Genomic DNA, 27,252 nt, shown 5'->3' with positions numbered 1-27,252 from the left:
ACAGATCAAAAGGATGATATGGAGTTAGTGAGAGATACAGAGCTTACGTTCTTCAGAAACTCGGAGACCATGGTGAAGGCTTGGTGCCGTAGTGAGAGAAAGATGGTTATATGTTTCCTTTCATTGAGACTGTATTGGGATTAGGGATCAATATTTCTTTCGTATCTCTATTATTTTTAAATTCGATTATGTTTTAGTCTTCCCTTCATCATGGAGAATGAAGCTATATTTTAGTGGAGCCTAGGATTGTATTTCACTTCTTTTTTTTTTGTCTACAAAAATCATATTTTAATATTTTCTCAATGTTGTGAGTTTGAACATATTTTTAATAGAGATTGAACATACTTTTAGAATGCCCGTTTGGACACATGGATTTTAAGGTATGGATTTTTAATATCTTGGATGTTACTGAAATCCATGGGTTGGTTATTACTGAAATCCACAGGTTGGTTTACTAGGATATTCGAATTCCATGAAAAGTAACTTGAATATATGGACCCACAAGACACTGCCCGTTCGACGTTGGAATTTTTTTTTTGTGCACCCCAAGCTGTCCGACTTGACATGTGATAATGGTTAGAGGTGTTTGTGACAATGTTATTAAATTTTTTTTGCTTCGTTTCGGTCGAAGAGGCTGAAACTTTCGGATTTAGGCATAAATCGAAGAGAAGCGAAGCTTGGTACTGCCGCTTCGGTCAAATTCGGACTACTTCATGTCCGCTTCGAGTTTGCTTCAACCAGCAAAGAAATAGCTTTATAAATATATGTTTTAATTTTTTTTAAAACTTTTCCTAATATATATATATATATATATATATATATATATATATATATTGTATATAAATATCTAATTTATTTATATTAATTTTAAAAAAAAAAAATCTGAAGTCTTTTCTCAAATTGCTTCATTTTCTCACCAAACCGAAAAAGACCCCAAAACGGATTTGACAATATTGGTTTGTGACCTCTTGCCAAATATACATCACCTTATAATCCACAATCCGTGCTTGAGAAAGAATTGGAAGGACACATTCACTTGTTTCTCACCATCCCACATTCACTTGTTTCTCACCATCGTGCGGTGTATGGTGTTCTAAATACCATACAAGGCAAACAATGAGACAAGCAAATGGCTTTCTATATGTGATTAGGTATAAGGAATTTATACATGCCACCCCTTTCCTTGCCGTTCAATTTAAATGGGCGGCTGAAATAGCCCAAATCATAATGTCACACCCTAAACATTTTTTAATATTTTACTTTTCTTTTTATACAAATTATGTTGACTTCAAATTTCAGGTGCCCAATCCACTCGTAGCCTACCATCTATGAAAACATTAAAAACTATTTTTATAAACTAAATAACCAAATACCCGACATTTTCAAGGCAGCTTTGGTCATTTTATTTTCATGGAAACATTTTTTTAACATTATTTTTAGTGCACCCTATTGAAATGATCACACGCACCAAATTTCGTGTTCATCTGATTTGTAAAAAAAATTATAAACAAAATATTTTGAGTTGTTAGATCTAGATCAAACGGTCATGGTTCAGTAGTAATACTGGCTAAAGGCATCCAAACCATTCATTCAGATTCGACAGATGTGAGAGACTAGCATATATAAAATCCCTGTCCCTAGTGGCATATATATAAAGCTTTCTCTTTAGTCATTCAAACAATGAACAAGCAACGATAAAAACTTAGAATACACGTATTCAAGATGCTTTTCCATTCAAAATCCCTCGTTGCTTGAATAAACCTTGTTAGTACTTTTTAAGCATTTGCATGTGAATTTTCGCTGAGTAAAGTTATCTATCACTACCCGTGTTATAGAACTTGAATCGGTAGTGTTATAGAACTTGAATCGGTAGTGTAGATCGTTCATCCACAATCCATATCGGATTATTCTATTGGTAATCCGGATTGATCTGAATCAATCCTATTAAGCGATCCATAAAATATCAAAAATAAATTTAAAAACAAAAACTAAAATAGAGATTTATGGAGATTTTTAGGGGGAAACTGGCCTCGACACATAGATGAACCAGTTTGGAATCAACCGATTCCCATCAGAATTGAAAATTGCTAGGTTTTCAAAGACTGATCAATAGGATACCCATTGACAATACTCCCTTGCAGCATAATCACATGAGAAAGACCTCTACCTCTATACTTGTTCATATTTTTTCAAAGAATCGAAGCGTACGGTCTCTCCTAGTGTCATTATGTGGAATCCAGGACTTCGCCATTTTGGCTGATAAATTAGGGTGTAGGAAGCAAATATGATGTTTCGATTACTCAATACTTCTCGGATGATTATTCTATGAACGTTAAGAGCAACCAAATTTCTTTCACCTGTTGCATGGATTTCTCTTCTAAAATCTCTATGTTATATTTTGTGCAAGAAAATACATTTTCTCGTTCATTGACATTTAAATTCAATTCCAGTTAGTTTTAGTAGTTTCTTCCTTTTTTCTTTTGACCGAGTTCCCCTATAAAAATGCAAGAAGCCGTCTGACCAGGCAAGAATGCATGTCTTGGAAATCAAAAATCAAATAATAATTAAGAACTAATATTAATGACAACATATTTTTGTCCGCCGACAATGGCTGAAAAGTATCAGAGATACCAGCATGCAATACATCAAAAAAACAAAACAAGAAAGTATTCCAGTCGTTACACATAATCCGCAAATTTGTTGAACTCTACAAAGGATCAGCTCATGGAAACAGGTTTTTACCTGAATGCCAAGGAATGCTGCCTTGCGAACTTTACCAAGCTAGCGCCTTGAATGAGCCGACAAGGAGATGGAGATCTTCTAAAATGTCATTAGAAAGAAACCTCTAGGAGAGCTCTGACTCTTCAATCTCATAATGGAATCGCTTTGTCGAAACCCTGAACACTGGATGCATGCTTAGGAAACGGACTCATGTTTTCACTGAGACCATAAGTCTTGAATAATACGGCCGAGTTGTTGAGCCCCAATAAACAAGGCATCTGCTAGGAGAAAGAGTCCAACCTGTGGCAACCGAAGTACGAAAAAAATAAAGAATCACAAATGGTTGTTTCTCAAAGGGTGCTATTTTTATTCACTGTAGTGCTTAAATCAGTCCGTTTTGAAAGAAAAATAAGAACCATGGACCATTAAGTGTTGTACCAGACGTGCAGAAAAGACTAATCGGTAGCCCCATCCTTCCTTGGCAGCTGCATATCGTTGTTGATCGGTCCAACTGGCAAACATTCATCAATCTAAGTAACTTAATCGAAAGTGGAGACATCTCCATGTAGGACAGAACTCCAACAAATACCATCACTACATTTTAACGCAATTCCAAGGAAAAAATATGCACACAAAAAAAAAAAACCATTAAATGATCAAATTCAATTCATGGATCACATCATGACTTTCAAATTTCAATGCTTACTAGCACCCAACAACTGTTAAAGACCGTTGCTGAAGAGATGCGCTTACCCAAGAAATTCAGAAACTCCCCCAAGTCCTGCAAATCTGAATGGCTGAGGACCTTCTCTCTCAAGATCCTGGTCCAAATCAAAAACATTTCGGAGCCCCAATCAGCCAAGCACTTGGGCTAACATTGCACAAAACAGCAGTCACAAAGGAAATCAGAAAACTGAACTATGCAACTCAACATATTTTCAGTAAAAATTCACCTCTTCTTCAGCAGCTTCAAGACCCCCCTGAATCCAAAGTAGGTTTGTGTAGCCGGCATTGTGAAGCATTTCGCAAGCAGCGAGTGACCTAAAGTACACCAAAGACTATAAGCTTTGCAACATTAAGGAAATAGTTCAAAATAGATCAAGAACATGCATAATACATAATTCAAGCAGTTTCTCATCCATATAGTGCTTCTCCAAATGAATATTGCCATGGGACATGCTCAGAACACTACATCAGACAACGTTCATAAAGATCTGGTACACATCAATGATAAAGGAGGTGATGATGGGGACAATAAAGATGGGGTTGACGAGTGGGGCCACTCACCAATGACTTGATACATGACTGGGGCCATAGATTGCCCAACCTAAGTCAGTCAATTAATCATACACACCCGTTGAAGTGCACAATTCACCAAATCATTATTTTTACATTCTTTTACGGTGTTTAAAGGCCACAAACTCCAACGATATCCAATAAAGATGAAACGCACAGTATTGCAATAGTACAGGGGGTCCGCTCTTCAACAGAATGCATATGCTAGCCTTGGGTCCCTTCCCATAATGCGCTATCATGTGTACATATGATGTAGTGGTTGTTGAGGATTTGGCCCGTGCACTCACAAGCCTCTAACCTTGCGCAGATAACCGGTGACCTCTTGGCCAAAAATACCCTGGGCATCTCTCCGACCTTAATGAGGGATGATCCTACAAATCCTTTCCAGCTATAGCATATGCCTAGGGCTAAAGGTTTTGGACACAATATTAGGCCTAGACTGCTCAATCCAAGTTAGTCAACCAACAAGTCAAAGAAAAACATATTGGACCCAAATAGATCACACTCCTGTTGGAGTACATATTCATTACATTCACATGTGGTTTTTTGTTTTTTTAATATAATAACTCTATTTAAAACTAAAAGCGAATACAGGAGGGAGAGAGTGGGGACGGGGGGGTACTTAATGCCCACATGTGAGTTCCGCCCAAAAAATAGGCTACCCACAGACGGGTGCCCTATACAAGGAGCCTAGAAAGGCCAAAACATATTTTACATCGCCAATTTGCAAACTCCCAAAGGTAGGGGCACCAAGCAAAAAATGGTTCCCTAAGAGTGAAACAGGTTGACATGATGTAAAGTTGCGGCTGCCTTTGCTAAGGCATCAGCTTCAGCATTTGTCTCTCTCCATATGTGAGTCCAAGAGGTTGCTAGATTCCCACTGAGATGGCAAATTTCCTCAAAAATGTTGTCAAGTCTCCAAGGCCATGGGGCTCCCCTTGAGGCCCAGGAGATCACACTAAAGAATCACCCTCAATGTTTAAAAATAGTCCCCAAGAGGGATCGAATCTTCTGAGTCCTTCCCGGAGAGCTGAGGCTTCCGCAACAATGGAATTTGAGAAGCCAATCGGGATGAAGAAGGAACAAAGTATTTGACTGTCATGATCGCAAAACAAGCCACCGATGCCTACAATCCCAAGGTTTCCGAGAGAGCACCCGTCGAAATTAAGTTTGAATTGGGATTCTTCGAGTGGTCTCCACGAGTTTTTACATGCTTTCAAGGCCTTTAAATGCCCCAACATCCCCAGCTGATTCAATAATTCTCTAGTACGTTGGGATATTGAAACCAAAACTCCTCCAAATCACGAAAGAGACATGGCTACCACGAAAGCAACAATGGGCCAAATTAAACACAGGATGGCTCATTTTTATCATGAAAATGCAGGTTTTATTGTTGTGTGGGATCATGTATATAGGGCTTCACATTAAGGCTTCATTGGTCTAGTCCAAGGCACCAACAATGATGCAGAGATCAAATCCAACCATTTGGGTATCCAGAAGGCCAAGTGCTTAAATATCCAGAATCCAGCATTTCATAATGGCTTTTGCTGGTCCAGTTCAAGGCCACAAAACAAAGCAGAGATCAAAGCCGACCATTTGGGTATCCAGAAGGCCAAGTGCTTAAATATCCAGAATCCAGCATTTCATAATGGCTTTTGCTGGTCCAGTTCAAGGCAACAAAACAAAGCAGAGATCAAAGCCGACCATTTGGGTATCCAGAAGGCCAAGTGCTTAAATATTCAGAACTTAGAACCACAAATCATTCATGGACTTCTCCTCTAGAACGTGAACTCAGCACAATGTAGTTGGGTGATTTTGTATGATTCAGGCACTATCGTTACTAATGCCTTCTTTCTTCTTTGGTCTAGGAAATGTAATAGGGATTGGTCTTTTTCTTTTCTTGGTTTGATGTACTTCTACTTGCCACTAGCATGACCTTTTGGTCCAGAACTTCAATCTAATTTTTATGTTTTATCATATAGAATGGGGCAGGAATGGAAAATCCCAGGCTAACCTAGTCAAAAAAGAAAAAGCAATCTAACACGTAACAGAAATCTGGGCTATATTCAAAATGTCCTAGAATTACAATAAGTCCCAACATTTCTCACAGTTTATAGATTTGACATCAACATAGGGATGACATCTTGTTGAAAGAGGAATATTTATCTTTTTTGGGCAGAAGCAATATAAAACATTATATTGTAGTAGATGGAATCCAGTAAAATCTAATGTTCAAGCATAATATTTTCCAGCATTTCAAAACGCGCTAGGCAGCCAGGGAGTCCAGCCTGCCCAGCTCCTCGACGCCAAGGCGCCCAGAACCTGGGCAGCCCAGTAGAAAGAAAAATGTTAGTCTAAGTGTCTACGTTTAACAGTATAACTATATAACAAATAATCCATATTTCCATAAATAAAGAGAATTTAGATAGTCCATAATCCATATTTTCATATAATGGTAAAACCATAAAAGCATACACACAAGGGTTAGGTAGTAGAAACTAGAAACTAAAAAATAAGAAAAATATATATATATAAAATATATTGTCTAGAACTCAATAGTCAACACCAAGAGTCAAGCGCCTTCATTTTTCAGTCACCATCATCATCATCAGGAGGAGTAGGGTAAGCCTCATCATATTGCATCAGATTCGAGGCCATTATCATCAGAGTCATCTCCCTCTTCAACATAACGCTCGTCCTCTTCTATTCTTCTAAATCTTCATCTTCCTCCTCATCTTCTACTTCCCTCTTACTCTGTGCAGATGAGGTCCTAGGAGTCTTGGCTGGTGCCTCTTAACCCTTTTCTTTTTTTGTGTGCCTCCTTGAACTCAAGTATTGTATAATCTCTTCCTTGGTAGCCTCAAGAACATTTTTTCACATGACAACATCCCTTTAATACCGGTAAGGTGTTTCTTGAACCGGTAAATACCCCCATTAGTATCATTTCCACAATAATTACACCTAATACAATTTTTGACATTCGGATTTGGGCTATGACCATACTTCCAACCTGGATCACCACTTCAAGAAGAACCTGGAGAAGATATTTTCACAGAACAATGCTCATTTTCTTCTTTTTCTGGTTCTACTAAATTCAAATGTTGTCTAATCTTATCCCAAATAACTTCAGGAACCTTTTTTCAAGAAGCAACATTCCATTTAATACCGGCAAAGTGTTTCTTGAATCGGTTAATACGTTCATTGGTATCTTTTTCACAAAAATTACACCTTATACAATTTTTATTGTTTGGTTTTGGGTTATAACCATACTTCCAACCCAAATCACCTCTTCTAGCAGAACTAGAAATAAACTTATCCAAATAGCAAGGATTTTGTTTCTGTTTGTATTTTATTGAATTCATTTATTGGTTAATCTCCTCCTGATACGTTCAGAAACATTTTTACAAGGGGCAACATCTCCCCTAATACCGGTAAGATGTTTCTTAAATCGGTTTATGCCACCTTTTGTATCCTTTTTACAATAATTGCATCTTGTGCAATTTTTATCCAAAGTATTCCGGTTATATCCATATTTCCAACCTGGATCACCGCTTCGACTAGATGAAGACATCTCAAAATAATATATGCAATCTAAAAAATAAAAATTTGCACTTACTTTGATTGCTTGATCTCCAAACTTCCACCTCTGAGGCGTTTTCTAGTGCTAAAATCTTCAAAAACACCCTCTAATAGGCCTAAAAAACCTCCAAAACTAAATCTAACCTAAATAGGTGATGTTGAATCCATTTCCTGTAACTTTGATAAACACTTTAATCCAATGAAAATCACAAAATCTAGTTTTTTTTAGGTTTCTCTCTAAAACGGGCTCTAGTGGTTTTAAGTTTCAAGAAAAAAAAACAATTTTTTTTCACGAAAAACCCAAAAAAAAACCCTCAACAAAAGGCATTTCCACCCCTGGGCGGGGCGCAGGCCCTGGGCGGCCGCCCAAGGGTTGGTTGTTGGGCGCCTGCCTTGGTGGGTTCCCGAGCGCTTAATTTGGCCACCTAGGCTTGGGCGATGAGCCCAGGCTTTCTGGACCGCCTAGGTCTTGAGCAATCTGCTTTTTAAGTCATTGATAATTTCAACCCCTTTTAGATGGCATCTTTGAAACTTGCATGCCAATGGACATGAAGTCCGGAAACTGCGCATCATCACATTAATGTGACAACCAATGAGGCACTGTTCCAAGAAGTTATGCGAGAATCAGTATGCCCTCACAATAAGGAATTGGCATTTTAGAGACAAACTTAGAAACAACAAATTTATCTCACTAATGCAGTAACGTATTCATTAAACAAATAGTTGTGCTTATGGGGAAAGTTCAGAATCAAAACTGTTTACCTCAGACCCTTTTGGCATGCAACAATAAGGTCGGCATCTTTTGGGAACTTTTTCTCTACCTTAGAAATGAACTGCCTGTAGAAATACAACAATCACCATATAATCACACAACATGATGCATGAAGCACACAATGCCATGATGTTAAAGCATGGAATACTAGAAAGATATGCAAAAAGACAAGTCCAAACTCACTTGTCATAGGAGAAGACGGGAACTCCACTCCACCAGCCACCTACATAAATCACACAAAATTATCATGTACCTTCTTGATAAAAATCTAAATAAAAGATTACAAGTGATTACACAAAAAGACAAAACAAAGAAAAAAAATACGCCCAAAACAAACGATTAAAATCAAAGGCATAAGAAATTATGCATCCTCAACTATGTCATTCTTCATTTACTCTTAACTGATATGCCATAAGTTTGGGCTTTCACTTCCCAAACAAAGATAGTGAAGATACAAATGGAGATAATTAGTGACTATTTCTTCTGATTTACTAACTCAGACCTCAATCACTTTGCCAAAATCTTGGCTTTGAGCTTTGCAAACAAAAGTAATAGAGAAAAATCAAGATAATAATTTTTTTTTTTTTGAGAAGGTAAATAAAGATAATATTTATTGGTGATCTTGATTCAATAGCTTACATAGAAAGCTTAAGGGTCCTCATTGTTTCCCAAGTCCAGAATTAAGATGAACTTCTTCCCCCTAGCTCTATACTTTAGCCGCAAGGGCCTTGAGGCAACAATTTAAGGTGCCATATGCAGAGCAATATATCAAGCCAACATCCTCCTATAATGTTGCTCAACAATCCTATTCTTTTTTACGCAATGGACCGTTAGTTTACTTTGGATCCTGCTCTCATTAATTCGAGATATTTGAAATGGTACATCAACCAGATTAAAAGCATTGTTTTTCCCTACAAAATTAACCCCCAATTCCTGCCTGAGCAGACCTCCAGCCCGGCCCTAAAAAACTAGGGCCTAGGCCACAAAATGTGACCGGGGGGCCACCAAGGCTGGGCCAGCCCAAGTGCAGGGTTGGGCCAGGGCCACTTCTGACCATCTCGGGGCGGGCCAGGCTTGGACCAGCCCTATAGGAAATAAGGCAGGGCTAGAGCTAAGACTGGTCTGGCCCAGGTCTTGCTCATTGACAGCCCTATGCCTCAAGAATGTCCCCATGGCTCGCCTTGAAGTTCCTAATTATGGATCATAAATAGTCAATTATGTTGACAAATGATCAATAAGGAATGAACCAATTTTCAGTCATCCAGCCACCTGATCTTTGCAAAGAGCGTCCAAGATAAACATATAGGATTGGTGGTCAACAGCTAGATGAAGTATTGGTTACTCTTTTTGAGGTAAGTAACAGTATTGTGTTATTTAAAGTAAAATATTCATATATTAAGTGCCCCTGCTCATCATGGATCCTTAATTCCCCTTGTAAATTGTGTATTTCCTCGTATGTATATTTGAGAGCATAGAAACATCAGTCTATATATTTCACATGATGACAAGTATTGGCTGCTCTCCTTTTACTGTCCTACTAAAAGAAAGGCACTTCTTCAAATGATCCTGAGATACTTGTAAAAAGTCTTCAGGATAGCAAATAATTTCCTCCCATCAAGTGGCCTGAGGCACAAAAACCATCCATGAAAGAATATGAGAACATATGAAGAGAAAAATGCAGGCTTCGTTAAGAGAATTGGGTTACATCTATTGAAGACGGCTAGTTATGGACATAATTCATTGCTTCAGATATATTAAAAGGGTTGTTTGAAAGTCTCAGTTTACTTCATGTGTTAAACACTTGCATTCAAGGAACTTGACAAGGGCCCTGATACCCAAAAAATGGGTATTAGATCACTTATTGGCAGTAGAGGAAGGATCCAAATCTGACTTGAACCACTGCATCCATCATTGCCTGCTGTGGACATTATGGGAAGAAGGTTTTTCATCAACTTTAAGTGCTATACCATCATGTGATATTTATGATAAACTGAAGTTTCTCTGCCCAAAAAGATCCCAATGAGGAAACCCACAATTTATGTGTGGTACTAAAGACGGGTGCTATTGCTGATGAGCAGGCACACTTCATTGCAGCCACTTAGATGCACTCCTAATGACATAACTGAATGAACGTATTAACTGAAAGCATTGGATAAGTTTCTAGTTAAATGGCGACAAGTTGTTTGTAGAGATAGAGTGGACTGATTAAGACTTAAGATATGAGATGGAATTTTACAAAATGGCATGGCATGTCCGAAGGTATGGAAGATACTAACGTTAAACAAACGGCTGCTAGTGCTTGGCAGCCGCCTCGCCCCGCCCCAACTAGGTATGAACAGCAAGGATAAATCTGGCCAAGTATAAAATTTTTAAATTTCATAGCACCTTGATCGAATACTAGAAGTCTACCTTACAAGGGGCTTCTGTGCACTATTTTTAATCAAGAAAATACAATGATTTTCAACCCAAAACAAGAAACAAATTACATACCAAGTGTTTGCACACAAAATCTTGAAGTGAGAAAGATCAAACCTTCATGCCTTGATTTTCACCTAAATGAGATTCAATTAATGAAAATTGTAGAAAAAAGAGGATTCCATCAAATTACAAATCACAAGAGGGTCGACCTCATGGCCTGCTTTTTGTGGTCCACTGGCCGCACCTGCTAGAAGTTTGTCAAAAGAAAGTCTAGGGAAGGGCTTTCAAGAAATGGAAATTGAACCTTATAAAGCATATGAAACTCAGAAAAATGAAAGAGACAAAGAAAATTGTAATGAATATGGCCCACTTGAATAGAAGTTAGGCCCACATGCCCGGCACCATGAGGTGGCACCTAGATCAGACAAGTGGTGCAAGTGGATCATTCCCTTGGTCCTTGAGGTGCTTGAGCCAAAGATGTTCAGTTGTCAAAGTTTGAATGGAATTAGTGGAGTAGTCCTGACTCCTTGATTAACTCAAAAATGGAATTAGTGGAGTAGTGCTGAGTCTTTGATCGACTCGAGAAGAGCGAGTCCAGGTTTATTGTTGATGGGATACCAGCGCACGTCCCCTCCTACTCCTACGTTGCAGGCACTGAGTAGGTAAGGGAACATGGCTTTGAGTCAGGCCATAGGGGCGAGGGTGCCTACAGTAGTCTAAGATTTGCTTAATGGTACACCATATTCGAGAACGAGAGGTGCTTAGGTTTTTTGTGGTCTTGGAGAGATTGGAATACGGTTTACTGAATTCAGAGGGGTTGAGGGATTTCAGAGGTCTGGGTTACGATTTGAGCACCTAGGGTTTCTAGGGTTCAAGGTAAAGCAGTCAAATTGGTGAATTACAGTTTTCTCTTCGAAATTGCAGGATTTGGACAGGTTGTTAGGGGTTTCAGGAGTTTCTACTTTTAATGAGTTTGTTTATTTTCATTTTCTTTATGTATTTAATGGGCCAAAATTAGGGTTAAGGTTAATGAAGATTTGAGTAAGGATGTTTAGGTCAAAACTCAATTTGTACCAAAGTTGACCATAGAGAATGTGAGGATCCTCACATTCTTGGAAACTCAATCTGTATCAAACTTGATAACTTGACTAAGGTCCTTTCTATAGTACCCTACTATATTTGGACTTCTTTAATAGCTGTAACCCTCGTGGATACATGTATATATATATAGGGCACATTGCCCCATGATTAAAACAATGAGATAGACATGTATATTTTTAGCCAATGTTATGGTTGAATGTTCTTTTTCTCTCTTCTTTCACAAACTTGACAAATATTATTAATCCAAGTAACAAAGTCATGGCAGAGAGAAACTTATGCACAACCTGAAACTTAAATTTTTGGTGTGGAGATGAGTCTTAAAAAGTATGAGTTTAGTCAAGAATATTGCTATTTTTTATTTAAAAAACTGTTAACTGTCAAGAACATTGCGATTTCACATGATGAACACGAACAAATAGCTGCAACCAAATAATGAAAAGGAAATCTCCCCCTATAGACTTGTTACTAGATGTGAAGGCCCAATGTTTGTGACTTCTAAGAAAATGGAGGTAACATTGCAATAGTAATAAGTTATAATCATAATATTAATTATCCAATTGTGCATGTAAAACTGTCACATTTTAACAACAGACATCAGCCTTGGTATTAACTTCTTAATGATCAAAGCAGCATGGAACTACCATATACATGGAATTAGTTCAAGATGCTTAGGTATTTACATGGTAAAGCTGTGAAGCATACCCATGACGAAATTTGTGATCTTCTTGGAGAGAGTTCCAAATTCCAAGTTATTATCGACATCAAATATGGGAATCCAAGTGGACCCTTTCACCCAAGCCTGCCAAATGTTACTAGAACATTAAAAAAGAGGAATAACAAAATGCATCAAACTAAAACAAATGATGAAGCCATGACCATAATATTATTGTCATGAAACATTGCAAGAATTACTAAAGGAAAAAATTAGATTTGTTTCTCTACCAAAGATAAACAACACCAAACTCAATATTGGTTAAGGTCTAAAAAAATGGATCTGTGATCTAGATCGGCCACCCCAAAAACTGTGTCGGAACGGTAGATTGCCGATCGGATCAGAGAATCGGCCGAATTAGCAAGATCAGACGTTAAAACAATTTAAAAAAATGACTAGAATTTCTTAAAATTCTAGCTTTTCAGGTTTTCAAAAACAATAATGCTATTGCATTATAATTTTTATTATTTTACTTAAAATACATCAATATTGAGAACATATATCATGTCTGAGTGTTTGTTATCAATTACATCCATTTTATGGTCAACATAAAATTTAATTTATGTCTATAGTCGAGGCACAATCACGTGCCTAATTGAGACAAAGAGGGAGGAGAGAATGAAAAATGAGAGAGAGAGAGTAAAAAAAAAAAAAAGAACCCAATCCAAGAAAATAGTGTGCGTGTATGTGTGAGAGTAAAAAACGAAAACCCAATCCGAGAGAGAGAGAGAGAGAGATAAGAAAAACCCGATTCAAGATAGAGAAAGTATGTGTGAGAGAGAGTGAAAAAAGAAAAAACCAATCCAAGAGATTAGGAGATTAAGAGGCGCTATTGGATTCGAAATAACAAAAAAAATTGATTGGTTAATTAAAAGAGATATTGGATTGGTTAATAATTTGCAAATTTATGATGGGAAAGTACTTTTGTTTCACCATTACAATTACACTTGAACTCTTTCTTATTTTTCCTTAATTATCAAAAGATCCCTTTTTTCCCCCCACCATCTCATTTATAAAAAGAGTTTGGTGTAATGGGGCGAAGCCAAATTTTCTTCCCTCTTCTCTCTGTAAATTTTATCGTTTTTTACCAAAAACGAAAATTTTGACCTCCGCAATGAAAAGGGTAAATTATTAATCCTTGGTAATGCTTGAATTGTTGAAAAGATTTGGTGATGGGCACCTATTTGTCCCACATCAATTATATTCACATGTTGAGGGGGAGCGAACTAGTATAAAAATTCATCGTGGGCTGTTGGGTAGAGTAAGACGACGGGCCAATTGCATTGTGGATGTGGGCCCCAATGGTAAAATTTCCAAATCAAATCTGGAATGAGTTAGAAGTGGGTTTTATGTTGAACGGCGCCACCCAAAATATGCGAAGGATGTGGGCCCACATAACTAAAAATTTTAACCAAAGTTGAAAGACAAAACAAAAGGTGTTGGGCAGTTTGCCCGATTGGGATTGCCGGTTCTCTAACAGAACCGGCCGTTTCTGTCAACGAATCGGTCTGAATAGGCCAAGTCATATAATGAACCAGCCAGTTCCCTATATATTCACAGAACCGAATCAACCTGACCAATTCCAAAACTAGATCTTCCGGTTTCGGTCCAGTTAGGAGATTTTTAAAACACCGATATTCAACATTTTAAAAAACGGTCCGTCTGACCCCGAGGCGGATGCCTAGGCGGCCTAGACCAAAAATCCGCATGCCTAGACCCAGGCGGCCCTACACGGGCGGATGCAGTTGGGCAGGCTCGGCGAGCGCCTAGGCAGGCTCCCAGGCGGACGCCCAGGACCGTAAGGCCTTTTTCGTGTTTTTAAATCTCCCAAAAGGGCAAAGGGGGTCATTTTGACCCCCAAAGTCGTATAAAAATGTTATGGGGTTTATTTTTAACCCCCCCCATCCCAAAGTGAAAAAGAAAAAAAAAAAAAAAAAAAAACCACCCTCATTATATGAAAACCCCCAAAGTGAAAAAAACTACAGGGCACCCGAGGTTCTGGGCGCCCGCCTAGGCGCTGGGAGCCCGGAAGGCCGCCTCAGAGCCGCCTAGCGTTTTTGAAACTTTGCTGATATTGATTATTTGTTATTCACATTGTTTACTCTCAACATTGAAATCCAAATAATTAAGCATACTCAAAGGGAAAAAAAAACCCATATTATAAGGTGTAATTGGCTTTCCACATTTGTAAATCTACTTGTAAAATTCAATCAAGAGGGAGTCAAATGGAAGGTTCTTTCGATACCTTCTTGTGCTCTATGGATGGCCGAACATCAAGAAGGGATTTATTTGAAAGTTGAATCGCATAACCAGCTTCCCTTGGGGTAAGGGCTTTAACTTTTCCCTCCCGGATCTGTAAATAGAAATCCATATCAGCCAAAGAAAAGTACAGTGAAGATGAAAAGCTCGAGCCTGTGATGGATGCATAGTACTATTGCTAAGAGTGTCGTCCGCAATGCTTTAAAGCTTCAAGAGTGATCACCACAAAAAAGGTTTTGACACCATATTTCTTGTTTTTTGAACACTTTTACTTCATGGAAGTCTTTTCAAAGAGAAGACATCATACAAATGCCAAAATCTTTACTTGATCAGTTGTTAACTCAACCAAAATTGAAGCAACATAATAAGCATGTGTATCATCTACAGTAAAAGTTTCAATTTAGTTGAAATGAAAAAAACTAGGTTGTCTTTCATCAATTAGAAACAGGGTGGAATCCAGAACTATTGCTTAACTTCTTTGAAGAGACTCCGACGTTGATGTAAACACAACTCTACACAATAATTCACATGCAGAAAGATGCAAACAAGCGATCCACAAACATCAATGGGATTACAAATACGACAAGTGCAAGAGAATTACTATTTAGACAAACAAACATGAATTTGTATATAGATGTGGATACCTAAGAAAAAGTCTCACAGACAGGCTTTTGCACATTATGGAAAATATATGCGTACTCTTGCCTACAGTGATTAATTTATGTTGGTAGAATTATAAATATAAAATACATGCATAGCAAAAAAATAAGCATGCACTTATATGGCCAACAGCAGGCAACACTCACATATACATATGTAGATTTATGAGAGTGGATAACGATAAGCACGACGAATATGCAGCAATACAAGATTATAGAGGCTAAGCAGAGACAGACACACGAGAAACATATGAAACTTATACCTGAAGAGTCAGTACGACTGTACACTCATGGTGGACTCTAGCTTCAACCTTCTGACCAAGTTCAGGGTGTTGGCACATGTCATTCCCAGGATGTTGGCCCGAGGTTTCATGAGTCTGTGGGACAATATGGAGCAACAGGTGTGTCTTGCTGCCATCTCACACATTGACAAGCTTCCTTTGCATGACTTAGGACCTTATTTGTGATAAGGCCAAGCTTACATCTTCTTAGGTGCTTATAAATTTCTTTGCTTAAGATTGGACATAACATACCAAGATATTATCCAGTGTAGATTGTACTCACGTGTAGATTGTACTCAAATACACGGGATAATTTAGGTGTACTGTGGATATTAAATCTAAAGCTTGCTACTTTTTCTTATAGGTAATCTTTATTGTTGTTACTTCTTATGGGTGTGATTTAGGTGTACTGTAGATATTAAGTCTAAAGCTTGTTACTTTTTCTTACAGGTAATCTTTGTTGTTGTTACTTCTTATGGGCGGCGTGCTGGTGATACATATGTGAATGATGTTCATGTTATGAGATCAATTTCAAGATCTTCTACCTTGTATGTGTATTTTAGTCATATTTGTCCCGGTACATTTCTGTCTCCTGGCTTTGATTTCCTTATACCCTAGGGATTCACCATTTTAAGTTTTTAACTTATATTCAGAACAGAAAAAAGACCTACACAAGGATTGTTGAGATTAGGATGCAGTGCCAGAAATCAAAACAAAAGTAAAGATGGTAACCACTAAGCATCTAGAAGGTTGAACAGCATTCTGATGAATGAAAGGGAACCAGGACAAGACAATGGATATCAGCAACCAATCTCAGAACTCATAATGTACACACGCACAAGTGGAACGACAAACAACCAAACATTAAGTGGCCATTATGTACACCCAAATTCATTAGGAACACCGAAAACCAAACCTCAAGGGACAAATTGGTCATGTAAAACCATTATAACAACATGTACGATATAAGACAAAATGAAGCCCATGAACTATGGGCAATAGCCGCTGCTTTAGCACCTTGTCCTCCTAATTTCCAATGGTTTCCTTGTTTTTCCTTCTTTTCCCATATCAATTAAGGCATTACATAACAAATCACAAGATTACAACTAAAGAGCATCAGCTTCATAATCCAATGGCTTCCATATCCACAGAGAAGCCTAAATCTTCTACAAATAGTCTAATATCATCCAAGCAAAAAAGGCATTCTACACAAAATTCAGTACCGAGCACAGTAAATTGAGGCCAATATGAGTGGAGCAATATTTCTGTTAAATACCAAAATGAGTCATGAGAACCATCAGGAGCTTTTGATCCAAAAACAGAGTTTGCCTCAAGATTTACAAGAAACAAGTTCAATGGGATAATAATAGATTACATCAACAACCTAACAAAGTAAGCGTTACGAAAACTTATACGGCAATCCATCGAATTGCAAAGATTTATTTAATGAAGGAGATATAACTTACCAGTTTGTCCCATCTCTTTCTGGCGTCAGCCATCTCCTTCATCTGTTTCGCTGGGTCATCCGCCTCCATCCTTATCAAGCACTGCGTCACAACGTTTCGAACCCAGATACCCATTTATCCATTTATTCATAAACGTGAAACAGGGCACCCAGAACAATACAATAACAAAGAAAATGCAGAGTTAGAAGAAGACCCAAGATTATGGTTAGAGAGAAAGAGAGAGATGGACTCACTGGGGGACAATGACTTCTGTGGGGTCTGAGAAGTGAACCATGGAAAGGTCCTGAGGAAAGTTTTGGGAGAAGGTACCCATCTCGAAGTTTCCTGGTTTTCCCTACAGCTGAAGGGGAAATGCAGAAGTTAGTGGTATCAAGAGAAGGAATCCTCAGAGCTTCCATATCCAAAACTCCTGCAGATGCAACAATCGCTATGCTAAAGCTTATCTAGCTGTGCTTAAATTATTCTGTTTTTTTTTTCTTTTGTTTTTTTGAAAGGAAGGTAAAACTAAAAAGAAACGGCTACATTAGTGTGTGGGTGCCATTTTTGTCTTGGAATTTTACATTTATACGTGCCGTTTAATCCAGCTGCACTACCGTAATGCTTTATCAACATCTGTCCAGTAAGAAAACGGAACCCAAAAACTGATTACAGCCCTAATTAATTTTAGTATGAAATTTGTACAAGATTGGAACTTTATTTGCATAGAAGCTTGTTTTGATATTTATATAAGGTTGTTTTGATAAATATCAAGATTGGAACTTGATATTTATCGAGCAAGAGAACGGAGCCCAAAAACTGATTACAGCCCTAATTAATTTTAGTATGAAATTTGTATAAGATTGGAACTTTATTTGCATAGAAGGTTGTTTTGATATTTATATAAGGTTGCGAACTTAAAATGTAAATTTAAAGATGCACTTCAAAGTTAAATATCCACTTCAAAAATCCATCATAGAAGGTTGTTTTGATGTTGAAAAAACATCTAATTGATCATCTTAATATCGAGATATATGAATATGAAAAAATAAAATAAAAAATAGTCTAAAAAATAGTGTATCTTGCAACAAATTATCTAGACCGGTTATTTTCAAGATTTTCAATTGTTTATAGATCTACTTGATTTGAACCATTGAGTTTAAGAACTTATATTTAGATATGAAAGTAGATTCTCAAGACATCCTAAAATTGTTTTACGCCAAAATTATATTTATGATAAAATTTGGAGGTACACCTTAATTTGATTGTTTAAAGTTATAACCTCATAGAAGCGACACTTTTTATATAAATAAGATTGTAGTAATCTACATTATCTATTCTATTTAGATGGTGTAGATGAGATACTATCTTAAAAAACATATTATATATTTTTTTAATAAGCAAAAAATGTGTTGTATATTAATAGTGTTTTGAAAAACATATCAAATTTACACCACCTAAATAAAGTAGATGGTGTAGAATATTGCTATTTCATTTCTACAAGTAAGTTTACAACCTTATACAAACCGCGCTCATTAATTATGAAGACAACAAAATGGGACTCATCCATTGACATGCCCCCACCAATTTATCATTTTTATAGAAATCTCAACCGCTATAATAATGAACTAAACAACGATTAAGACTTATAAGTAGCATTCTTTTTATTTTTGTACATGTCAATTTTAGTATTTGAAAGATTCTAAAAAAAAATTGCACAAGTTTAAAATTTATTTCTATTCTATTTTTTATATTTTTATATTCTATAGGACGTAAGATGTTGTTCCTTACATGTATTTTTCAGATTGTTTCTTCAAGATCAATCAAAATAGGTACAAGAAAAATAGATGGATTCATGATTTGATCATTCTTTATGGTAACGATAGAAGGACCGAATAATCAAGAGTACTAGACAGTCGACACTTAGCTTAGCACTTATTTCGTTTCCTTATCCCCTTGTTGCAATTCATCTTAAAGATGAACATTCGATGCATCATGGGATGCATCCTACTTTTTTCCAAATGATGGATATTATTTTGACAAGTAAGCCAATTTATCTATTTATATGCATCAGCCCAGCCAAAATCCATCTTAGGGGCTTAGAGATGGATTTTGGATTCAAACATAGTGACCATGAATTCTTAAAAAAATAAAAGGGAATTTATCAAGTTACCCACAAAAAGAGAATTAAGTTAACATCTTATTCATATATTTTGTTTTAATTTCAAAATACCTATGAAAAGTTATGTAATCTTGAGTTGCAATAGGGTAGAATGTTGAATAATTCATCTCTCGTGGATATTTTACTAAATTTCTCAAAAAATAAAAAAAAATAAAATTTTTTAATGTTTTGATTTTATATACTGTCGTCTTTAGCTTTTGGTCAAAGAAGATGTTTTGCAATTCATCTAAAAGACGGACATACAATGCATCAAATACTTTTCCAAGTGACATGTTTGATGCATCAACTCATTTTTCTTTTCGATAGTTATCCCTCAAAAAAAATTTGGATCCAAATTTTTAGGAGTGGATAATCTCAACCACTATGATCATGAAGTCTGAAAGACAAACAAATTTTAAAACTTAAAAATAATATTCTTTAAGTTTTTTCATACCATCCATTTTAGTTTTGGGAAAGGTTTCTATGCTTTCCCTACAACATAGAAGTTCTATCCTCCCCCTACCATCCAGCCGTCCAATTTCGATCAACAGAGTCACTCGCTATTTGATCTTAGATCTGACGTCTCAAAGTATTTTATTTTTAGTTTTTTTTATACAAATTGTATGAATATGAAATTTAATACATGCTATCTTCTCATTAGGGCGCACCTATAAAAAATATTAAAAATAATTTTTCTAAAAAATATAATGATCAAAATACCCCTTAAAATTTTTAGGGGTGTTTTGGTCATTTTAATTTATTAAAAATATATTTTTATATTTTTCACTAGTGCGACTTTAATAGAGAAATGGACATCCAAATTTTGGTGTCAAAATAGTTTATACAAAAAAAATTAAAAATAAAATAGTGTGAAGACGTGACATTGTGATTGGGGCAATCTTAGCCCTTCATTCAGAATGGATGGTTGGATAAGGGGAAGGATAGAACTTCTATGCTGTAGGAGAAACATAGAAAGATTGTCCTTTAGTTTTTCGCAAGAAACCTTCTTGTGTAATTCATCTTAAAGATGGATGTTTGATGCATACCGTGGCACAACCCAATATTTGCATTCCCTAACCCATCAAATACTTTTTCCCAATTGATTGATTAGTGAGCTTGCTCATTTATTTACATGTACCAACACTCCAAAATTTATTTTAGATGAACTTTGGATCTGTTTAGGGGTTGATAATCTCAACCACGGTGATCATGAACTCGGAATAACTAAGTAATTTTTTTTTAAAAAAAAGGCATGAAATTCTTATTTATTTTAAAATTAAAAGCAATCACCATTTTCACTATTTTATGCTGAGAACCTTTTTTTTCTTAGTTTTTATTGTTTTCCCAAAACCACTCGAATGATGAGATCGCACGTTAAACTTTTCTTTGACAACTCGATCCAACACTTTAATTACCGGACCGACTTCTCTATAATAGTATCTGGCCAGAACTCCAAGCATTGGGGTAGCCTTTGCAGATATTTGTCAGGCACTTGGCATGTTAGATTGCATTCTCTGTTATACAACACTTAACACCCTCTCTCTCTCTCTCTCATTTCTCATAAGTTGGACGGGCCCTTCATTTAAATTTGGTTTGTCTTTGGTTTAGTTAGTTTGGCAGTTGAAATGCTTAATAGAAAAGAAGGTGGTCCAACACTCCCAAGTAATCGAATTGACTCCTGACACAAAATTTGTTAAAGATTGATCTAGCAATTGAAGTGTTGGACGAAATAGTATATGCCAGGCTGAGTACTTAAAGAAAAAATTCCAAATGTAATCTGGTATTAAGTATCGGGCTTGGGGTGATTTGGAAAAAATAAAAATTGACAAAACAAAAGACCATGGAGTAAACTTTGAAGAAGTGGGGACTATTTTTAATTCTAACAAAAGAAAATGTCTTCTTTATGTCAATTTCCCTAAATTTTAAAACCTAAAAAGGTTTCCTTTCTATTTGTTTGTGTTTTCCATTTTATATTTATGTAATGGTAAATAACTAGTTTGGTTACCCGTCCTTTTAGTGCATGCAAGAGGCCATTCCATCGATTCCCTATTTCCCACGAATTACAAATAAACCAAAACTTAATTTATCAAAATATACTTAATTTATTAACTAATTAATATTTTACACATTTTCAACTATTCCTAAGTATATTTCGAAAATAAATTTGAAATTAAATAAAAAAATAGGTAAAATGTTAAATACTTCATTTCTTAAATAAATTGTGACAAGTTTCCCAAGTTTTAGTATGTGAAGCCTTAAATGGTTTAGATGAGCCATGCTCATGGGAAGCTCACAGGGAGGGACAATAATTGTAGTTTAGCTGGGGCTAGTCAATTACGTTGTTGGTCTAGAAATTGCTAGGAAGAGGATCTAATTGTTTAGAATGCACCTTAGTAGGATGAATGGTCCAAATAAGCCACAAGTACTCAGCCATTGTTTAGATTAGATAGTTAATGGGGATTATTTTGTTAGGTAATTATTAGGGTAAGACTTACCACCTAAATGCTTAGTCAGTTCGACTGAATTATCCAAAACATTTAAGAAAAAAAAAAAAGATGGGGGGAGGTGAGGAATAAAGGGAAACAAATAAAGAAAACCCGCATAAAACAAAATATTGAAAATCAAATAATTGATTTCATATAATGGGAGGTATAAATTAAAATTACAATAAAAAATTTAATAAAAACACTTAAAGAAGAAAGTGGTAGAAAAAATAATGATGTAAGCCAAAAATTGTTCTCAGATATTTTTTGTTTTGATTCAGGGTTTGTTTGATATATATCTGAATTACATATTAACTTGATTTATTTTTTTTTGCACATGTTTGACTTCCACGGGTGTTTTAGAATATTTCTTCCTACCATTTACTGAAACCTTTATTGAGGAAATAACTGGTTTTCTTCTTTCACTTGACTGCTAAGTTGCCTTTGGTCGTATCCCCTCTGTACATGTTTTCGGGTTGATTTACATGTTTGTTATCGAATGGTGGTACTTCTAATGCTTTGACGATGGTGGGAGTTCTCGTGGTGGGTTTTGTGGCATTGAATGTATGTGCTGGTCTTACTTGTCCAAAAGGAAAAGAAAAATAGGGAAAAGTAAAGAAGAAAGAATAAGGATGGAAGAGCTCTTCTTACTCATCAAAAAATGAAGAGGAAAAAAAGCGTGAAAGAGCTGTTTCTTTTGGCTGAGCATGGATCTTGTTATGTGCAAGAAGAGAGAAGTATACAAATGGGCTAGGGTTTTTATTTGTGGCTTTTAGGGTTTTGGTTCCTTCGTGACTGTTATGTGTTTTGAGACTATGTAGCTCCAAACTTTTATTCATGACTTCTTGACTCTATGTGGTTCTCAGCTTCGTTATGATCAGTACATGGGCTTTGGCTTTTTCTTCTTACTTCAAAAAAAATTGTATAAAAAAGAAAACTCTATCACTGATACGTTTTCCAAAGCCATGTGATTTCATGGAGTTTTGACGGGTTAGGGTTAGGGTTAGGGTTAAGAGAGAGAGAGGAGGGTGAGACTCATAGAGAGGTCATTTACAGAGGAAAAACCCAGAAGGGATATGGGTTCGTGGGGGAAGAGGGGAGCACATCATCTTCGACATGAAAGACAGGAGAATTGAAACCCGCAAAATTCAAGTCTTATTTGAATTTTCTAAAATTTAGATAAGTATGTATTATCTTAATATTAAAAAAATACTATTTTGGTCAATCAAACGGGGCAAAAACCCTTATCACATTTTTTAAGATTGAAATTATTTAAGATTCTACAATATCCTAAAATATTAGGATATCATGGAGTTGCCAAACATACCCTCAGTAAAATGTATTAAGGGTGCTGTAGAAAACTTTTAGAACAAATTTCAATGAATTTGGTTAAAAAGTAAGTGAGAAATTGATGAATTTTGATTTCAAGTTAAAAAACCTCTCAATATTCAAACTCTCAATTTCTTAATTTTTTTTTTTTATCCAATAAAAGGTTATATGGATTCGTTAGAGGGCAATGTACAAACGATTTGAAACAAATTCCAGATTGCTTTGTTGAAGATCAAGAGAGAAAATGCAACAATGGTGGATTACTGTTCTAGGCTCAAGAAATAAAGAAATTTTGTGGAAAACATTTTACCCAAAGCAATAATCAATTGAAAAAAAAAAACTTCTTTGGGATCTCAAATGAGGCTAATATAGACCTATTGGTCGATCCAAATTGGGGTTAAAATAGTGGGGGATTGATTATTCATCATTTTTTTTTTTTAATAAATGGTTGTAAGGCCATTTTCTAGTTTATTAGGTTACAAAAAAAGGTCCCAAGCTGGCTTGCCTGAAGCTCGGAGAGAACTGGCCTAGCAACCCACCAATTCCCATCTGATTCAGGTGATTTCGAGTCAGCCTACTATTTTTTTTATTCGTAAAAATAATCATTTATTACTTGAGCATGACATTTTGATCCGCTCCAGCTTACTCATGAGTTATTTGGGAACCTGTAGATTAAGAAACAAAGAATAATTTGCCCATCTGCTCACCCTGCAAAGATGTTGTACTATTACAATTTGTGCAGAAAAAAGCCAATACTTTTTCTCCTAAAGACTAAAATGTGAGCATAATTAGCATTCAACGATTGTGTGTTTTACAAGCACAAAGCGACGAAAGATATAGGATGAGAGGGAGGGATCATGAATTATAAAAGATTTGTTTAGATTATATTTTTATTTTTGGTTAAAATACCAATAAACAGGGTGACCCATTTATCATCAAACCCCCTAAGAACCATGTTAAGAATATTTTCTAGCATTTTTTTTTTTTGCAAACACCCCTTGATTCACCTTGCAATCAATTATCAAAAGATTTTGATTTCAAGCTCTTTAAGTCGTACATTTTGTCACCAATCAATGGACAATTCATAAATTTAAGTGTTTAATTTCGTAGATTTTGTCAGCAATGATTGGGCAATTCATAAGCGTAGTTTGAACATGAACCGTGGTGCAACAAAGTATGCCTTTGCAGAGTCCATTAGTATTATAAAAATTGATATTGTTCATAAAAAAAAAAAATTTGTTAGTATAATTGGTGCTTCAAAAAATAATCTCTATTTTTTGTAGTTTGAGAAACAAACTGTCAAGATCTATGATTCAGGTATATGTCTGATCAACACATAAGTTTAAGTAGAGCATACAATTTGGGGACTGCTTTTAAATTGGCAAAGTTCTCACTTTAACTCATTCAACATGATTGAACCAGAGTTATGTCCTTTACTGGACTCTCGACCACCACGATTAACACGTTAACCCCAAGTTTTAGCTGCAATCAGCTATAATCACTCCCAACTACTCTCACACATTTGATTAACAGTTTTTGGACATGTCGTTCAACCATTCACACCTGGTTTAGTATTTAAATTTAGCAGATCAACTGTAGACTTTTATCTAATTTCATATTTAAATAAAGTTCCTTTTGAAGCTTTCAATGTGGAAACCATTCATATTTTTGCAAAGCATGATGTATGCAAACTGAAACCATGATTTTTCCATGTTTTCTCACCATTTTCTTTTGTTGTTTGTTTCCATGAGTTTGTAATTGAGTCTTTAAACCAAAATCAAGCATAAAGCAAGCCCATTAGGCCTCATATATTCTCCATAAGATTCTGAAAGACCGCCGCTCTAAAAAGACTTCAACGAGTGTTTCCATTTGGCCTAGTTAAATCCTGAAGGTATACTCTCTACACCCAATTGCATATCAAGTTTATTTTGGGTTGAGGACAATTAATGCCTTGAAGAGAGTAAGATAATATCATGCCTTGAGGTTCACAATGAAGACAATTAAAATTGTTTAATCAAATGTTTGGAAAACTTTGTTTGCAGAGAATATTAAATTCGGGTATCCAACAATTGCTACGATCAAAGAAGCCCACAAATTTAAAGCTTGTAGTACCTAATAACTTTTTACTTAGTTGCAATTTCCTCTATTTTCAGAGTTGTTGTTCTTATAAAGTACTTTCTAAGTATAGCTAAGACCAAATTCAACTCTCAGGCATCAAAAGAGTTACATTTAACTCTAGAAGAGCTAGGAGTAGAACTCCTAAGATTTGGCTACAGAGGCGAGTCAAAAGTTGAACTTAAAGACATCTATTCATTGTGGCCATGGTTCACTAAAACATTGAATTTTTTTTTCATATTTATGCTATCAGCTTCTGTGTTTTGGATGTCATTCGATTGAGATATCAATGTTTATCAGTAACCGACAAAGTCTCACTGCCATCCCTTCAATTTGATTGCATTTCTCACTTTGGTTGTGCTTAAAGGGCAATTCATGATCTGGCACAACAATCTTTGGATGGATCAGTGGTTAAACAGGCGATTAAAAATACCACAATCCTATAGTTTTAACTTTAAAGGATGCTAAAGCTAATGTTTTCAAGGTGTGAATATGGACAAATGAGATGCCCTCATCTATGTCCGATGTCACGAAACTTGAACCTTGAACCTTGATTTTGTCCTTTTGTATTTGTTTGATGGTGTGAATTTCAAGAGTTTGTGATGCCCCTAAAAGTGTGCTAAGTAAAAGATTCTAGGGGTTGGACTACAATCAAACAATTTAGAGAATAATATGCAACTATGAATTAAACTTACAAAATATCTAACAAGAATCGAGCCTAGAAATCGCCCGGTTCTAGAGAAGAACCGGGTTCTAGAGGCAATTATGTGCCGTAAATCGCTATGTGACATCATGAATCTCCTGATTCTTTGATTCATGACGTCATGGCCCGTCTGAGTATTCAACAGTGTGCATCGGCGACTTACGGCATCAACAATGTGCATCGGCGATTCCGTACCGTAAATCGCTATGTGACGTCATGAATATCCTAATTCTTCGATTCATGATGTCATGGCCTGCCTAATTCTTCAACAGTGAATTGTCATGGGCATTTTTATAAATTTTAGGGATTCATGACATCATGGCCCGTATGATTCTTCAACAGTGAATTGTCATGGGCATTTTTGCAAATTTCAGGGATTCTTTGATTCATCAATAGTGAATTGTCATGGGCATTTTTGCAAATTTCAGGGTTTCTTCGATTTATGACATCATGGCCTGCCTGATTCTTCAACAGTGAATTGTCATGGGCATTTTTGTAAATTTCAAGGATTCATGATGTCATGGCCCTTTTTGCAAATTTCAGGGATTCATGACATCATGGCCCGCCTGATTCTTCAACACTGAATTGTCATGGGCATTTTTGCAAATTTCAGGGATTCATGACATCATGGCCCGCCTGTTTGCAAATTTCAGATATTCATGACGTCATGGCCTGCCTGATTCTTCAACAGTGAATTGTCATGGGCATTTTTGCAAATTTCAGGGATTCATGACGTCATGGCCCACCTGATTCTTCAACAGTGAGTTGTCATGGGCATTTTTGTAATTCAGGGATTCTTCGATTCATGACATCATGGCCCGCCTGATTCTTCAACAGTGAATTGTCATGGGCATGTTTGTAAATTTCAGGGTAAAATAGGAAATAGGTTATACAAATCACAGGAACCTAAGGTCTGCACACCTTGCCACGTGGTTCTCATTACTTTGCATGCGTTATCCTTGCTGGGAACGAAGAAGTACTTATTCACTAAGATTTCCTTTTACCTCTTTAATATGGGATAATGTGAAAAAGTATTAACTTGAAACATTGATTTATTATATTAATTTATTTGTAATTCTAATATCACTAAGTTGCATGTGGCATATTGGTTATCACATACCTTCCTTGTGGAGGACATTGGTTCAAATCCCTTTTGGAGGAAATGTTGTTTTTTTCTTTTTTTTTTCAAATTTTTTTCTTATCAAAAATGAAATTTTTTTT

At 36.1% G+C, this 27,252-nt stretch overlaps 1 protein-coding gene across 1 annotated transcript; it reads right to left on the bottom strand.

Moving 5' to 3' along the window:
- Positions 1-2,539: 2,539 nt before the first annotated feature.
- Positions 2,540-18,083, bottom strand: LOC18438718 (Rhodanese/Cell cycle control phosphatase superfamily protein). The gene is made up of 10 exons (XM_088870983.1): positions 17,498-18,083; positions 17,265-17,345; positions 14,845-14,952; positions 12,590-12,686; positions 8,552-8,591; positions 8,359-8,433; positions 3,675-3,762; positions 3,475-3,542; positions 3,160-3,232; positions 2,540-3,021 (listed from the first exon to the last, which is right to left on the bottom strand). Exons 1-10 carry the CDS (start codon positions 17,660-17,662, stop codon positions 2,938-2,940), a joined length of 879 nt encoding a protein of 292 aa, XP_088727109.1. The 5' UTR covers positions 17,663-18,083; the 3' UTR covers positions 2,540-2,937.
- Positions 18,084-27,252: the final 9,169 nt, after the last annotated feature.

This window comes from Amborella trichopoda, chromosome 6 (assembly GCF_054954075.1).
Source record: "Amborella trichopoda isolate Santa Cruz 75 chromosome 6, AtrichopodaSantaCruz75HAP2 v2.0, whole genome shotgun sequence".
NCBI lineage: Eukaryota > Viridiplantae > Streptophyta > Magnoliopsida > Amborellales > Amborellaceae > Amborella > Amborella trichopoda.
Note: the sequence above shows the minus strand (reverse complement) of the source record. Positions and strands in the feature narration are given on the sequence as shown.